This window comes from Centruroides vittatus, unplaced genomic scaffold (genome assembly GCF_030686945.1).
Source record: "Centruroides vittatus isolate TY-2023 unplaced genomic scaffold, ASM3068694v2 contig_602, whole genome shotgun sequence".
NCBI lineage: Eukaryota > Metazoa > Arthropoda > Arachnida > Scorpiones > Buthidae > Centruroides > Centruroides vittatus.
This window is the reverse complement of record NW_027122368.1, coordinates 34,278-53,241: the sequence shown is the minus strand read 5'-3', so window position 1 is coordinate 53,241 and position 18,964 is coordinate 34,278. Positions and strand designations below refer to the sequence as shown.

Below are 18,964 nucleotides of genomic sequence, written 5' to 3'. Positions count from 1 at the left end.
CAATAATATAAAAAGGGACCATTCAAGTATTATATCAATAGTTTATGGAGAGGAGGATTTGTTTGCATCTAGAGATTGCTGATAAAAGAAGAAAGATGTTTTGTTGGTAATTAAGGTTATACTTCTTTATTTTTCTCTTCAATCATCACAAAATTGTCTGAAAGTAATTCCAGTATATTTGCAAATGATTTTAACTTCTTGTCAAATGGCATAATTACGGGCGAGAGATAGATTCATTTCCGATGACTAGTGATAGCGAGCGGAGGGGTTTAAAAAAAGAGCAAATTCTTGCTGATGTAATATTTGAATGGCCCCCAATACAAATCTTATCAAATTTTGCAAAATGACTTATTTTACTTCACTGCAATTAAAGTAACATTTATGCTTGAATGAGCATATCACCGATGTTCTAAATGGAAATTAAATATAAAATCTTATACACATGAATATTTTGTACAACTGAAAATTATTTAAATGACTATAACAAAATGTACAATTCAATTATAAATAGCAATAATGAACCTAACTCAACATTTATGAAAAATAATAACTTTTAAAGCTACTGATAATCTTCAAACCTCATTTAGTATATAAAATGGACAATCAATAAAATTGCAAGAATTCCAAAATTACAATTATATTTATTACTTGCACCCTGTGCATGTGATTGGTTAGTTGGAGTTTTTTGGTTCAAGGACCAAATAGGCCAAGCTGCACTATGTCAAATAATGTTGTAGAAATAAATACAGTGTGTGATCAGTTAATGAACATAATCCATTCCAAGACTTTGTTAGCATCTGAATTGTTCGTTAACCGATTATCAATTTACCATAGATTTCTATAGGAATTTATTAAGACATCACTGGCATCAAACTATATGGGAAGACATCAACATTCCCATTCACACCAACAATTCCCCAGACTTTTATCATGATGAGATCAACAATGCCTTTACAAACAGAAAGGATAACAAAGCTCCTGGTGTCGATAACATTAACAGCAGGACAGCCAAAGCCATCTGGAAGATTATACCTAGTCATATAATAAACATGTATAATAGCTGCTTACATAATGGGATTTTCCCAAATAAATGGAAGGTTGCAAAAATTGTTCCAATTCCAAAACCTGGAAGGCCCGATGATGTCAGGCCAATCTCCCTGTTGCCTGTTTTCGGTAAAGTTTTGGAGTGCCTGTTAACCGATCATCTGACCTGGCATATTGAAACTGGAAACATCCTTAGTGAAACCCAATTCGGCTTCCGCCAACAGCATTCCTCCTCTGACACCATTCACCATGTCGTCAACAAAATCAATAGCCTTCTCAGCACGCACAAGTATGTGCTGGCAACCAGCCTTGATATCTCCAAGGCTTTTGACTCTGCCTGGTGGCCACTTATCCTGTACTGCCTCAAACATATTGATTGCCCAGCCAATCTTTACTAACTTTTCAAGGACTACCTCAACAACCAGAAGGCTCTACTACAACACGGCTCACATCATGTGGAAAGAAATATTGCCCGAGGCTGCCCTCAGAGGTCGGTCTGTGGACCACTCCTATGGAATCCTGCCTTCAACTCTTTTCTTCAAGAAGACTTTGGACACGACGGCATCATAGCATATGCACACGATGTCTTGATACTGATTGGCAGTAATTCCCATGCTATACTTGAGAGCAGAGGCAATGATATGCTTAGCCACGTTCATCACTGGGGCATCAGGAACAAACTAAATTTTAATCCTGGCAAAACTACTTGCATTGTTTTTAATAGACCCAGGCAACTGAACCTGTACCGTTGCACACCGACAATTTGCATGGATAATCACTCCATCAAAGTTGAAAGAAAATCAAATACCTTGGCGTCTGGTTGGACCACCGCCTTAGTTGGGACAATCATATAAAATATATTACCAATAGGACCAACTTCATTTATCAGGCTTTCTCCCAGGTTGCCTGCAAGAAGTGGGGTCTTAAATCCAAGGCAGTTGGTATCATTTATGACCATATCTTCACTCCAATCATCACATATGGTTGCGGCAGTTGGGGTTGGGCTGCCAAGAAGGTTCATCCCTGCAGAAAACTATTTTCATCCCAGCACAAGGCCTTAATCCTCATATCTGGGGCTTATAGAGCAACCCAAACAGTAGTCTTCATACCATAACCCGAAAGCCACCCATCACCGACGTTATTCATGCCAGGCACGAGCTTTGGAAGCTAAAGACTGGCCAAGACATCTGTACAGTCACCTGCAACATTCTCGCCGCCAACTTTGAGAAAATGAATCCCGTCAACGACCTCACTCCTCCTTACATCAACAACCATATTAACACCTGTTCACCCAATATCTCCGACATGGAAATCTATACGGATGGCTCTGGCTTGATGGAAACATTGGGTGCACCTCTGTTGTGATGCAAAACAACCACGAGATCCATCAGCAGGGTTACAGGCTTAGCAACTTCTGCAGCGTTTTTCAGGCCGAGCTTGTGGCCATTAACATGGCTGTTGGCTGGTCTGAACAGCACTTAACTCATGCATAGATTGCAATCTTCACAGACTGCCAGTCTGCCATCAACCTTATTAATAGCTGACAGCTCCACCCCATCTCAACTGCAATCAAAAAAACTTACTCTCAACTCCTCCAATAGCTACAGCATTACCTGAATCCACGGTCATCATGGTACCACTGGTAACGAGAGAGCTGACCAGCTGGCAAAGACAGCTACCAACAATGACATGCTAGACTCCATCTATGATAAAATCAGCCCAAATAAAGTTAAAAGTCTTCTATACAACAACACACTCCACCACTGGCAGGACTCTTAGCACAAAAATCACAGCAGTCATACCTACAACTATATCCCCAACATATACGAGTACCAGAACTACACCTGGATTATTAACAACTCTCTTTTCATGCAATTTATCACCGGCCATGGGAAATTCTCCAGTTATCTACATAGGTTCACAAGGAAGCAGTTTCCCCTCTGTACCATCTGCAAGACAGTGGACAGCCCAGACCACTACCTCTACAATTGCATCTGTCTAGCTAAGGAAAGACTTGCTATCGAACTTATGGCACAGAGCCTCGATATCTCCTGGCCATGTTAACAGTCAGAACTCTTCAAGCACAAGGAACTGTATGCAGCCTTCCTCAACCTTGTGCAAGCCTACGAGCTCATAGCTCCCACCACCACCAGTGAGTAGTTCCTACGCGTCCCCCTCCTATTCCAGCACCTCCACCTCATTGTATATATTGTACCAGGGGTGGGCAAGCAAGAGTTCAGTGGGAACCGAAATGTAGGTTTTGCAAAATGCATGGGGACCGCAGTTTTGTACCGTCGTGACAGATAGTATGGTAAGGCGTGCAATTTTATTATATAATATAAATATAATATAAAACAAATATTGAATTTTTTTAATAAACATATTTCCACAAAATTATAAATATAGAATTGTAAAAATAATAATTAAAAACAGAGATTAACACTTTCAGCAAGAGCTGCATGTAACTCAAAAAGAGCTGCATGTGGCTCTCGGAGCCGCATTTGCCCATGCCTGTATTGTACATATGTCAGTATAATTGTACTGTACTTGTAACGTTTTGTCTTCTACTCTTGTAATATTTTATACCGTTTTCCACTTGTTTGTTACACATCAACCATTTTGTTATTGCAACTTTTGTTCTGTATTGTACACATAATTACCTACATGTAACCTATTCTTCAATTATTAACATTCATTAACATTATTTTATTACTTTGTGTACTTAGTACACCTTGTGACAATGCTCATGCAATTAAGTGTACTAATTGTATTAACTGTTATATGTCATCTCAATCTGAATTATATGTATGCATAATTGTAATTATCCCAATGTAACTTATGTGATGTTTCATATCCATAGTCTTAGTGTAGTCATTCTATGATATGATCCTGTACTTTTAATTAACTAACTATAACCTTTGTATTATTCTAATCCTTGTTTGTAACCAGTGGTGATATTCGGCAGGTTCGCACAGGTTCGGCCAAGCCCGTTGTTAAAATTTTCCGAACGGGTTCGGGCGAACCCGTTGTTAAAATTTTCAGTTTCCCAAACCTTGTTAAACACACGGAACATTTCTCAGTGGGTTTGTTTTTTTAAAAAAATATATTAAAATATGCGTATTATACTCTGTAATACTACTAAACTAGGGCCTTATACCCCATTTGCACCGAGCATTTCAATCTAGATTGTGAGCAAGGTCAGGGAGTATGTCTTGATGCGATCTCTCTCGACCGTTTCAATCGAGGTTTAATCGCGATCGATTCAAAAGTGTTCTTGAAAGTAGATCCAGTCATAAGAGAGATCCCACAATCCCACGCGCGCGAGACAATACAAGATGGCTGTGGAACACGTGTCGGGCTATGGACAGCGAAAGAAAAAGTATAATGTATCTCGAGAGACGATGACATACATGTGCCTATTTCTAGAAGCGCCATATTGCGGTAAAGAATTTCTCTGCCTCGGAAAAAAAAAGGTCGACAGCTCTAAAATACTATTGTTACCTGGCCTTCTCCCATGGCTCGTTACGTTCTAAATACGCCACTGATTGTTAGATATATAGTTGCAAGAAAATGTATTGTATTTATTTCTAGCCAAAACTTCCATTTCGTTTGTCGGTGATTGTCAGGGAAAAATTTTCTGCTAGCGAACCCCTTGTTAAATATTTCGAATATCACCACTGTTTGTAACCATGTGTTATTTTTTATCACTCGCAATCTCAGCGCATCTCTTTCAATTTGTAATATGAATTGAATTGTTTTATCGTGCATATTGTATTCAACCACACTCAATCTTACATTAGTCTGTATTTACTAAAATATAACATTCAATAATTTTGTCATCCGATTTCTTGTATTTTATTCCCGGTAGTGCCACACAGAACCGGATATGTACTAAAATTGGTACCTAATAAACTTAAAATGAATGAATGAATGAATGAATGAAGAGATAAAATAAATGTATAAGGCAGGAGTATATATGGTAAACCTTAAAAAACAAATGATAGTTTCTAGTATATATGATCGATGTACAGAACTCTGTGGCAATGTCTAAAAAAAAAAAAAACATTTAATACAGATTCATAATGACAAAAAATTGCTACATCATTAACAAAATGGGAATTTGATAATGAAGTACAAACTTTTTGGAAAAACCCTATTATAATAAAAAGCTGGATAGACAAACATACATTAAGCATTATAGAACAATGTTATATATATATTTTTCCCCCACACAAAAGTAATGTAATTAATGCATATGACTCCATGATTTTAGATTGTAGATGGGCTGAAGTTTTAAAGTCTCAAAATTACAACTTTTTTGTGCAAAAAGTGATAGAGAATTAATTAGAAAAGTAATTAGAGATAAGATGAGGAGAAAGTTGTTCCAAATCAAAAGAAAAGGTAGTGAGCAGCTTACATCTTTGTGTTATACCGTTATTTCAAACAATATTTCCATTATTTGAATTTTTAAATGTACTATTTAATTAATTTACTTACTATTATTTATGTTATAGGACTTAATAAATTAAAAAATTAAAGATATTTAATTAATTTATTTAATTATTTTTTGTAGTTTGTTTAATTTAATGTTCAAATGTAATGACATTCTAAAAATGTATTCGTTCCATTGCAATTTAAAAGAGTTTCTGCTGAGAATGTTCTTATAAAAAGATGAAAAATATTTCTGATTAAAAACAATTTATTTGGTTCCTGAAAATAGCATTTATTCATTGTTTACTAAATATTATAAGAATTCATGCCAAAGAAAATTTCTGCTATAATTACAGTGTAAGTTAGTGCAAATTGTTATAAGACACATTCTCTAATACTGTAAAAGTGGCATTTAATTGATAAGCAAAAATTTAAATCTTTCACTACTACTACTACAAATTATCAAATAACTGTTATAGGTATCTTTAATAAATTTGTACACAGTTTTAACAAAATATGAAATAGATAACAAAATTACTAAAATATTTATAGAAATAGTTAAAGAAAAACTAAGCAAAATTCTGACTCAAAAAAGTATAGAATTTAAGAAACAAACACACTTAAAAATGATGTTGATCATTAATGTACAAAAGAAATCATAGAAATTAAAAATGGACTGAAATTGAAAGATTTAACAATAGTTAGAAACAAAATAATGTACAACAATTTTTTTACTGTTGGAAACACAAGGAAATCGATTGCTATTTTAAACTAATAACTTAAGAATTTCAAAAATTCTTACCACAGACCAATAAAAATGACTCCATGCCAAACTAGTAAGAAAGAAAATGAAAGTATATAATAATTTATTTAAGAGTACAGATATTCCTAAAATCTAAATTTGCAATTGATGATAAAAGTCAAAATATATTTATACAAATGATTATTTAGAAAAGTCATTAATGTAATTTTATTGAATAAATATTTAAAAATGGTTTTCATTTCATTTTATACATCTATTTAAATATATTGTCAAATTATGCAATTTGCAAATTTTAAATAGAAAATAATACACAAATTACCAAATACATTAAAGTATTTTGACATTGCTTTGCCTATTGTTCTACATCAAACTTGGATATTTATTGATATAATACTCTATAATAACAGAAACATGGTAGCCTTTTAATGTGTTAGTTTGAAGCATTCTTCTTCAAAAATTAGTCTCTATATTATATTATAGTAATATGATTAAAAAAGCTTTAAAATACAGCATTAGGAAATACAGAAATGAACAACACTATTCTTCAAATGTGTTAACAAATTTGTTATTGAATAGCAACACCTTCCAACAGAGGAAAAAGAAAAAACATTTATTTCCTATAATGCAGGACTTTAAGATGACAGTTACCATTCACATAAAGAAGCTTCCTAACTAATCAACATTACACTTACAAATCATTTAAATTTGTATATTGCAAAAGAATCACCTTACACACACACACACACACACACAAACACAAATAAAAAATAAATGTGTGCACATAATCATTCTTCTCAATACATAAAATTTCATTAATAATTCAGCAGTCATAAATCAGTGTATTCCAATTTTTCAATTTCTTTTTACAGTTCGACAGTTAGCATTTTGAGCTTATCTCTTTTCATAACTGTCTTAAGAAGTTTCATTAAACAAACAACAGATAGAAGTACTCATTTAATTTAAATTATTCATAATTACTCAAAATGTCATTGAGCATTCAGCATTATTTTAATCCAAAGACCTACACTGAAAGATAAATTTTACAATACATTCACGTGAAAATTAAAACTTGGCCAATGGTATTTACATTTTTAAAAATATAAAGATATCACAAATATAAAAAAAAAAAAAACTAAAACAAATTTTTGTATACTCGTGATATTTTTATACTTTTTAACATTTAAATACCATCGACCTGTTCGGGTTAGGGTTTTACCATTAATTCTGGTTTTGATATGTTGGTTTTGATATGTTAACGGTAATTTGTCTGTGCACAGTGCAGGATAGGTTGACAAATTATACATACCAGCAAAGTCTTCAAAAAAACTTTATTGAAGTTATTTACACAGATCACAAGGCAATTGTGAACTTTACAGACTGCACAGAGGGAGAGAAAAAACACAACTATGAAAAACGAGGATTTTTATTTTAAAAAAATGGGATGAGATCTCATGAGCACTATCATTAAGGAGTTGTTAAACACAGAGGTCTAACATGACAAAGTTTTCATTTTTACTTAAACATATTGTAAACTGTGATATTGACAAAAATCAACAGAGAACTCTTTTCCATTTTGCATTTTTTTTCCGCAGAAGCAGAGTCTCCATATATAAAAATTGTTTTGAGACAGTGAGATTAGTATGTTAAAATGACAGAAAATAAAGACAAATTTTTGTATATTTGTGATATTTTTAAAAATATCACAAATATACACAAATTTTACACTTTATTGAATAGTATATTGAAAGAATAAATAATCAAAATGTTACAATACCAACAATAAATTTATCATTTCATATTATGAAATATCTACTGAAAATTAAAGTAACCTAAAAGTTTTTAAGTTAAAACTTAATTTTTTAAATTTAATGCAAAGATAGAAAAGACTAGTCACCTCTAGATCAAATTAATTAATTAATTAAATTTGACTCGGAGATAGTAATACAAACTCATATCTTTTTGTTAGAAATTAAGTAATTAAGAGGAAGAACAAGAAAATCATATCTAGTTAACAGCTTTGAAATTACAGTAAGACCCCGCTTAATGTGGGGGATGCGTTCCTAGACAACAAAGCGCTAAATGAAACAGTGCTAAACAAGGTCATTTTAACATAGAGTAAATAGGAATGGAGGAACACACAACCAAAAATAAACAAATTTTACTTTAAGTTATTTTTATATTAATTTGTATAATAATGTATGTTAAATAACACATAAACATATGCACTCAGAAATGTAAAGTTCATTTTTTGTGATGAAAGTCCTGGCTTTTCTGAAATTCTTGAATTTTTTGCGACAAACTCATCTAGTGATGATCATTTGTTGCTTTCTTTTTCTTTCGTTAAGCAAACGTCGGTAGCAGGAATAATATCCAAAACACCTTGTTTTGCTTTTCACTCCTTTCAAAATCTAGATCATTTGCTACAATTTGATCAACAATTTCGGTTATTGTTACCAAACTTTTACTAAGGAAATCTATAGAGAAATTTTTTGGGTTCTTTGTTTTCAGAATCTCTATTTTCCAGTTCCACATAAATTCCATGTTTTGCCAGTTTTTGAAGGTTGTCATTGGTAAAGCTCTCATCAGAAACCTGCTGTAACTCCTCAATATCCTGCTCATCTACATCTCTTAGTTCTGCTGTATCGATTAGGTTGACAATTTGGTCAACCTAATAATACAGTAATAGGCTCTTCTCGTTGAGAATTCTTGGATACTTTCAGCCATAACTTCTTCCACACTTTGTTCATGCATTTATCAGTTAATTCTTGACAAGCAAAGCCAATATTGCCTATGGCATCCATGATGTTATATTTTTTCCAAAATTGCACCAAACAAACATAGATTTAAAAAAAGTACATCTTTTTGCCACCTTTTGCTGATTGGTTCATGTTCGTAAATAATCTTATTATATACGAATCAATGAAATGCCGCAATAATTTAAATTGTGTAAATTTTGAGCTTTTTTTAAGGCTTCAAGCAGACCACATTATATCGAATCAGCATTAAACAGGGTCTTACTGTATTTGGTTATTGTGTGTTTGTGTGTGAGTGTATTTGCACAATCATTTTCAATTAAAAAAATTAACAAGCTTTAAATTTCTTAAATATTACATATAACGTAGAATTAACATTTTCTCATTTACCTGGCTTTGTCTATCATGTGGATGCCAAACTGGATGAGGATATAAACATTCGTACATTTCAGGACAAAATAATATAAATCTTTTAAATCCATATATCTGGGCAAAAAAGTTTTGTTGTTCATCATAATGTGCCGGAGTAATACTACCTAAAAAAAAAATAATAGAAATAATAATATAAATGACAATTCTCAAACTTAAGTAAAGAAAACAATTATTAGCAACATTTCATTAGCATTTTGTTTCCTACCTTAAATAATAAAGGCATTGAAAATATCTGACATTTTCTATGTAATAAAGTGAATAAAATGGCCAAATGCCTGTAATTGGACATGGATTTAACTGTTCATGAACTATTTACTGTTGACTATTAATACCATTTATGTAAAAATGGCAAAATAGAGTCATTGATAAAAACAGCAATTCAACTGTTTCAAATATATTTAGAAAGTCACTCACAAACAAAACAACTAATTTCAACTGGTAGAAAGAATGTCCCAATACCACAAAAGTATTGATAATGGTATCAGTATCAGTCTTAAAGTATCAATATCAGCCAATATCGGCATCAGATATCGAAACTGCTGGTTGTCACTCATCAGCCTTTCGCATCACCTTCCAGTAGTTTTTACTGCTGAGAAAGTACTGTACTCATCATAATGAAAGCTGAGTTGGCCCAGAGCAGCAATTAACATTGAATTCCAGAAAATTGAATTCCAGATATCTGGGGTTCAGAGGTAAGTGCGTCAGTCAATACTTCAGTTCAGCCAAACACCTAGACTGTCCAACTTGGTGTCCCAGACATGTTCAATCGATAGCACATCGGGATGGAACAGGACAGGCCAGGCCAGGCCAGGCCAGGGAAGTGTGGCAATGTGGCAGAGACAGTCCTGTGACATATGTGCTGTGTGGTTGAGCATTGTCCTATTGGAAAATGGCTTTTGGGAGCCCTGCCATAAGAGAAAACACATACGGCTGCAGGATGTCACTTACATACCACTGGGCTGATATGGTTCATTTTCATGTAAATTTTGTTTCGGGTTTGTTTGTTACTTGGCAGCCCGATTTTCACAACCAGGTGTCTGGCCATTTGCATTGCTGCTATTTGTATATCACCACACCTGCCTCACCAGAGGCAGCCCCTTGGGCATCCACACCTTCCTGTAATTCCTTTATATTCACTGTATGCTTACGGGCTAAACCTCATGTTTTGTACATTTTCTTAATTTCAATTAATGGAACAAACTTTGCACTCTGAGATCTCGTTTCACACATTCCTATTAGTCTTTTCTTTTCTTCCTCCTTCTCACTTCCTCTAAAACTCATCATCCTTCCTTTCCAAAGGCTATGCTGTAAGGTTGGGCCTTCTATTCCTTTCCAGTAATGTAATGTATTGTCATGGTCCCTTGGATTGCTACAAGAGGTGACTGGCTTTTGTATATGATGGTATCCTAGAACAGGGGTCGGCAACACGTGGCCCTTGGGCCGCATGCGGCCCATTGCAAGTTTTTGTGCGGCCCACCATGCAATGTAACTTTTATATGGTAAAGTAAAAATTAGGAAAGCTTTTTTATTTTTTATATTATTATTATTTATTATATTATGAAATATATTGATTGTATTATTAATATTTTTTATAAATAAAAAGTAACAAAAAGTAGTAAAAGTTTTTATTAATAATATTTAATAATATATGATTGAAATATGATTGATAATATTTGATTAAATATTAAATATTGATTAAATATTTGATTTGATAATATGATTGAAATATAAAATGAGATTGACCGATGAAAATTTGCAAAACATTTTAAGGATTTCAGTTTCCCAAACCCATCCTGACATAAATAAATTATCAAAAAACATTTAAGAACAAAAATCGCATTAAATTTTAATGTTATTTTTATTTGAATAGAATAAATTATTTTGTAAGAATTGTCACTTTTTTGTTCTCTAATGCTATTATAGCATGTAAATAAAAAATAAAATAAAAATTAGTAACAATTTTGTTTTTTTAAATAATATTTATATTTGATTTTAAAAAACCTATTTAAGCTACATACTACATTACAAAACATCTGGCTGTGCGGCCCGCTTAAAAATATTTTGTTTTTGAAAATGGCCCGCCGTCCAGAAAAGGTTGCCAACCCCTGCCCCAGAACATCACAGTGCTTTCAGGGTGGCGTGCTGCTCCAGAGCATAGACAGGATTGAAGGGTTCACCACAAGACCTCCAGACAAGAACACAGCCATTATCAGTGTCCAAACTGAATCTGGATTTGTCGCTGTAAATGACTTGGTTCCATTCTGTTGCAGTCCAATCCTGTTGGGAATGACACCACTTCAGAGACAATGATGGATGGATGGTGTCAATGGCAGCACACACAATGACTGCTGCAATACCGAATGTTTTTCACTCAGGTGACTCGAAATAATACAGACAGACACGGGCCTGTAATTATGGCGCCACCTGTATCCAGATGGTGGACAATGTTGTGTGTGTGCACGCATGCTTGTCGGAGAACCAGCAGTCCTCTCAGGCTAGTGGTCTGCTAAAGGTGTTTTGAGCATGAACACCATGTGTACGAGCTGTCTCTCTTTCACTGTTCCCAACACCTCCTAACAGTTATCAGAACAGCTTAGGTGGTGGGCTATTCAACAAAATGACCATCCAGCATATCTCAAACCTCTCAAACTCTGTTAGTTGCTCATACGGTCTTCGACTGTGACATAAAGGCATCTCTAGTGACACAGCGTCTCCCTGCAACAGGCAAACAGGATGCCTTTGTATGCTTTTTTATAAGCAAATGAGGACACACTTTAATGCCCGCTGCTGGCATTATGCGATGAGCCACCATGCTATAACTCTAATCATTTCCATATCTGCCAAGTTCTGCAGTAATATGACAACTTCTTGGTGCACTAATTTTTATGGCTATGAGCATATTTTACAACATATTACATCTATCTGCTATCAATGCTTATGTTATATATTGAAAAGTAACTTGCAAAAAGACTTCTGACTGCAGGTTCATTCTCCAAGCTTCCAAAGAACCAAAAAAACCATACATGAAGGCTAGGTCTAGCCAACCACAACTATCACCTAATGTAGATCTTCCAGTACAACCAATCACAGACAACACTGTGAAGAAATAGAAAGTGCTAACAGAATTACTGACACAGGGCTTAAAGCAGTCATGGCAATAAAAAAAAGTGAGAAAAGAGAGTTCACACTGAAAAAAAGCTAAAAAAGCTAATAGTGTTAAAATGAACGAAAACAGGCATTATTAAAAAAAACACACAAACGAACACATATTTTGTATCAATAACATTGCATATGATATTAGATTGATTATTAAGTGGACTGATAAGATTAAATATGAAAATAGTTAGGCTGAGTTTATACTCCAGAAAAGTGACCAGTAAGACTGCATTAAGCCAGAACAGGCCCGCATTAAGTTTTCACGTGCCCCGTACAGAATTCCCACCGTTACACAGCAAAGCAAATGGAATAGTAACATAACTACCAGAATGTGTTTCCATATAACATGCCAAATTTCAAATGCCATTTATTTCAAGGTACATTTTTTGATTTCTTCATAAAAAAAATGTAATTAAAGAAGAAAAAAAACAACTTCTGGCAGAATCAGTGGGTTGCATGTTCATTATATAGCAGGGGTGGGCAAGCAAAAGTTCAGTGGGAGCCAAAATGTAGGTTTTGCAAAATGCATGGGAGCCGCAGTTCTGTACTTTTTTTATTCTGTACTGCAGTTCTGTACCTGGATTTTATTATATAATATAGAACAAGTATTGAATTTTTTTAATAAACATATTTTCACAAAATTGTGGAAATAAAACTGTAAAAATAATAATAAAAAGCAGAAATTAACACTTTCAGCAAGAGCCACATAAAATTCAAAAAGAGCCACATGCGGCTCTTTGAGTCTCATTTGCCCACATCTGTTATATAGCAATACCACTAGTAATTGTGACCCAATCATTTATTTGGTAATTTTATCAATATTTTTTAAATGATTAAAAATAAAATTACAGCATTCATTACTGGTAATACTAGTCTCCAAATCTATTCCCCTGAATACAATAAAACAATTTGTTAGTCATTTGACCCACAACTGACAGAGAAGAGAGTTTATGAAAACAATGTAATTAAACATTTAGCAGTTTGTTGTCCTTCACCGTGGGGAACCGGCAGAGTTTATTACTTTCACGGGAGAAAATATACGAAGCTTTCTACTACCCTCAAGTTGAAAAATATACAATCCCATGAAATTTAACAAATCTGACGTTAATAAGCAAATGATGAAATTATTTACAGAGAGTTGATATTTGATAAGTTTAGTTTTTTGCTCTTATAGATCAAATTACAGAAATTATAAATAAAAATCTCATTTTTAAAAATTAAAATCATAAAATTTCGCTTACAAAAGATCGAGATGGAACGCACGCTTTTCATTTTTATAATCGCTTTGTTTTATTAGACACAGATATTATTCCTATATAGATTTATTAATTATAATAAACATACATTATGTATAAAATTACATTAAAATAACACTGTAATTAACGTCTGAAATGAAAAAGTAATTGAATCGAGTCTCGCCTCCATATTAATTAACGCGTTGTTATGGGGGGCCTAGTAGAAGCTGTAATTTTCTGGGGAGGGGCACCAAGTTAACTGCGTGGGGGCTGGGCTGTAATTTTTTGGGGAGGGGCACCAGGTTAACTGGGGGGTGTGCCCACCCATGCCCGTTCCTGGCTACGCCCATGTTAACGCGCCACAGTAATTAATTGATTACGTTGCATCAAATTAAATAATTTATAAAAATTGAAATAATAAATACGTTTATAAAATAATTGGCTGTATCTGTTCGCAATGATAATGTAAAACACACTGTACTTATAGTTTAGCATTTCCGATATTTAATTTATTTTTGAATTTTAAAATATAAGAAAAACAATTTTTTAAATAAAGTTTTACGCATTGATATCTGCAACTTTAGATAATACAACGATATAAGAATCCATCAAAAAAGTTAATTAATAATAATTAAAATCAAGAAAAAGTATAAGTTTCTTTCGAGGTAAGGAAACTTGTAAAAAGTCAGGTACGCGATCACGTGATGCCCGTCTCCCCACTTTGCATAACCAAATGGTCGAAGTTGAAATAAAACCCCAGCAGAAGTAAAAACAAACATCGGCGCATGTATAGGACAATAAACTTGAACGGGAGCGAAGATGAGACATGACACCATGTAATTTATGCTAATTACTTTCTAATATTAAAATATTAAAATCTTCAATAAATTATAATTAAATTAATTTTTTGACTGAGTTCGACTAGAAGCATATCGAAAAGCTAGATTAAAGTGAAAATAGCGGTTTTTCGACGCTAAATATTTACAAATTAATTTTTTAATTTGGTGCCGGATTGACCGCAGCTGTTCGAATGCGCACGTGCATGAAGAGTTTTATAGTTTGTCGAAATGGAAAATGAAGGACACCGTTAGAATGCAGAAAACCATGGTGCATGCCAAATATATAAGCACCCACTTAAAACCAAACTTTTGTCTTTGTCTAAAGATTGTCTCTACAGAAGTTATTAATATTTAGGATATTAGTTTAAAATCTTGTATTTCCTGGCACGAGATTCGCTCGATCTTTAATTTTACAGAGTGCTAGAAAGATACAAGCTTTGAAACGAGTGTCCTACAACATTTTATTTAATAATAACAGTAGAAATCAAATTTATTATTGCTCAACAATTATTTTTTCGGTTTTTCTACGGTAGTCAAAAACGAGTAAATGTCATCGTTTAAGCTAAAGAATAGCAGGCGGTTGGGAAGAAGTTTGCTTAGCAACTTACTTCAGAAAGTATTGGGTTCTATACGATTTTCCGTTGCTAAAACATGAGTTTCTACTGTTAGTATTAAATAAAATCTATTTCTTTCTTTTGTCCACTGCGCTTAAATAAATACAAATGCTAAAAATAATGCTGTATAAAAATCACTCTTAACGCCGAACTAGAAGTGTACTTAGTCTTAATGCAGCGTGATTATATCGAAGCGCTGCGGAGATCGGTATTTCACAAGGATACAAGCAAGGAGAACCCACGTGCAAATTCCTACAGCATGTGCAGAGTATCAAGCTTTGGAAAGCTCCTCGTTTTGTTAGTCTATATAAATGTAGTACACTACATGTGTGTACGACAGTGCCTTAACATGTTGCGCACAGTCCATAAGGCATACGGGGAAGTGCTGGTTGCTATTTCGCTCCTGAGCGCATTTACGAAAAAAAAATTTCACATGGGAAGTGAAAAAAGCTAAAAAAGTGAGTTTTTCTCAGAAAAAGCTAAAAAAGAGAGGAGCTATGAAAAAAAGCTAAAAAAGAGAGTCACTTTAAGCCCTGCTGACACTTGTCATATATGAAGGAATCCAGTATGTGGAAAGTGTACAATAAACTAAAACAGTTTTAACTTGTAACAAATGTAAAAACACATTAAAGAAAGAAATATCAAGGCAAAAAACTTATATATGAATTACATATATTTTTCAATAATAAAAAGCAGCTGTCTGCATGTAACAAACAGATCAAAACAAACATTCAAGAGAAAAACATATTTTCCCCCCTGTCAAATGTACATTACAAAGGTCCTCTTCGGGAAAGCTTCAAAACAGAATACAAAAGAAAAATAGAGAACAAAAAACAAGTGCATGCAAAAATGGAAATTTACTCTAGCTAAATATATTGGGTGTGTTTATATAAAATTCTTAAAGATTAATTATGTTAATTAACTGGCTGATTATCTGCATTCATCCAAAACTTAATAATTCATTCTTGGCAGTTTAATTCCATCCATTATTAATTACTTACTTTTGATATTCTCTATATGTACTATAAGTACAAAGTTAAAAATTAGGATAATCAGACTTAATGTAATTTAAAATGCAAGATATTCAGATATATTCTATTTTAAATCCCTCTTCTTGCACACACTTTGTACTCTATTTTGAAGGTGTTCCAAAGAAGACATTTTGTAATGTCAAAAACATTTAAAAAACAACGAATTTTCCTACATTGAATGTTTGCTTTGATCCATTTATCTCATACAGGAAACTGATTTATGTTACCGAGAAATTCAAAAATTTGGCCTATTCCTTTTTCAAATACTACATAAACAGAATTAACTAATCTTAAATGCTAATAATTTTAAGAAGTCTTGCCATTTTTTTCTTTTTATTTCAGATAAAGCATTTTGAGACAAACTGTCTCAGTATCAAACATGTATTTTGAAGGTATTTTATTAGAAGTAAAAAAAAAATGGTAAAACAATCTAAAATGCTAATAATTAAAACAGTAAGACAGTATTTATTATACATAAATCAAGAATTATATATAATAATAAAAGCAAATATTGGCCCATATGAATAAAAATGAAGGAAATGCTAATAAGCATAAAGTAGAAATAAAAGCTAATGCTTCAAGCAAAAGCATTTCCTCTGTTTGGTATGAATAATGATTACTTTGCACTTCCGAACTAATGCTTTTGGTAAACATGTAAAAGGTTCTTGGCATGCAGGTTATGTCACATTTAATCTTGTCCCTATGTTCTATTTTATTAGCTGTATTCAATTCATATTTATTGTATGCATGTTTGTCTTTGTTCATAAATGTAGTTATCCAAATTTTGCAATTTATTAAACCAGAATTAAAGTTTATTTTAGATGAATGGGCTTTACATTCGAATGTTTTATCTAAATCCCGAAAACCTAACATAAAAGAAAGTGAAGCCATCAAAAAGATAGCAATCAAATAAAAAGTAATACTTGAAAAACAAATTGATGGAACAAACTTAAGAAAAAAAATTAAAAATACAAAAATACAAAGTTCTCCTATGCCTTTTCAGAATCCAGAATCAGCTAAATATCTTAAATATATTTTAATTTTTTGTAAAGAAGTTAGCACACCATCACGTGATTGTCATCATTCCAAAAAAACTTATACGCCAACTATTCAACACTTTCTCCTTCAAACCTAAATAATAGAGAGGTTGAGGCCAAAGTTTTAAATGTGAAAACGTGGACGTTCAGTGCCGCTTTCCTGTAAGCCTAGAAGTTTGACAATGGCATTTGTAAAGTCAGTGGAATCATGCTCAACTTTTCAAACGCCATTGTCAAACTTCTAGGCTTACAGGAAAGCGGCGCTGAACGTAAGACGTACATGTTTTTGCGTTAAAACTTTGACCTCAACCTTGCTAATGCCTTAAAATCACTGACTTGTGGAGAGGAATGAAGTTTATAATATTTAACCTTCCTTAGATTAACTACCTCTGCCATGGTTATACATTAACAGAAAATAAACTTAGATAAAAGCAACAACAAACCACACATCTTGCAGTTGAGTCTACATCTGACTGGACTGTATATATGTTGCATATATATGAAGAATGCACTTATAATTCAAAGTAAATGCTTACTTTTATTCATATGGAATACTTATTACTAAAGCAAAACCTTCATTCAAAAGCATTTGCTTCATGCTCATAAGTATAAAGCCTTGCTTCTATTTTCATTCATATGGCTAAAAGGATTTCCTTCAAATTTTACAAGAATAAGGTAATGCTAGTTTTTATTCATATGGCTCAGTGTCACATCCTAAAAGAATGAGTATATTTCAAACTCTGCAGCATTTTCTGTTTTCTCTTGAACCTATGTATATCCAGAGGCTCATGCTATGCAGAGATTTCAATCTTTCCAACATTTGTTGGACTTCTGCCAGTCCAAACTTTTTTAATCTAGATCCAGCCAAAGCATATTTTCTCAATGAAATTTATTTTTTTAATGTTTCCCAAGACATTTTTCCCCTACACTTTGCAATTCTTAACTTGACTTAGCATTTTACAATAATTGCCCATTGTCCGCCTCCCTTACTAATAGATTTTTCTCTGATCACTCAACCATTTGTTTGAAGTGACCACATAGAAACTGGCATCTATTATAAACCCGGCTGTTTACCATTATTTATTCCAGCAAACTCGACCAATCCTTTCTCACATAAAGTTGCCGCCTTCCATGCACTCACTAGACAGGCCTTTACACACCATACAAACTGGGAAAACACTACAAATGAGTAAAACATCTGGAAGTTATAGCTATAAAGCATGGTTATAAGAGAGACTGATACATAATTTAGCTCACATCTACTTCAACCAACATTGCCTAATCAACAACTCCAACAACCAATTCCAATATAGTGGTCAAACATATAACCCTAAATCCAGATGCACAGTGACAGAGTATGGCCATAGTTTACATTCCGTATACAATCAATCTTATTTTATTAAGGCACCATAGAAGTACATGCCCGGTACCGTGAGGCATAGCCGGGCTACAAAACAAGATAACAGGTGAATTACAAAGTGTGGGAAATTATGCATTACATTACAGCAGTACAATGAGATGAAATAAAATAATACAACACAATAATCATTAAAACTAGTGAAAAATACAATAATAAACAGGTGAGAGTATAAATAAAAACTAAATTACAAATAACTATAGACAAAGTAA

General features: G+C 33.1%; 1 protein-coding gene across 1 annotated transcript in view; it reads right to left on the bottom strand.

Moving 5' to 3' along the window:
- LOC136979293 (hypoxia-inducible factor 1-alpha inhibitor-like) overlaps positions 1–18,964 on the bottom strand; it is a 73,200-nt gene that overhangs the window by 32,345 nt on the left and 21,891 nt on the right. Inside the window, exon 4 of the mRNA XM_067275235.1 lies at positions 9,382–9,527. Coding sequence (XP_067131336.1) covers positions 9,382–9,527 — 146 coding nt within the window. The remainder of the gene's footprint in view (positions 1–9,381; positions 9,528–18,964) is intronic.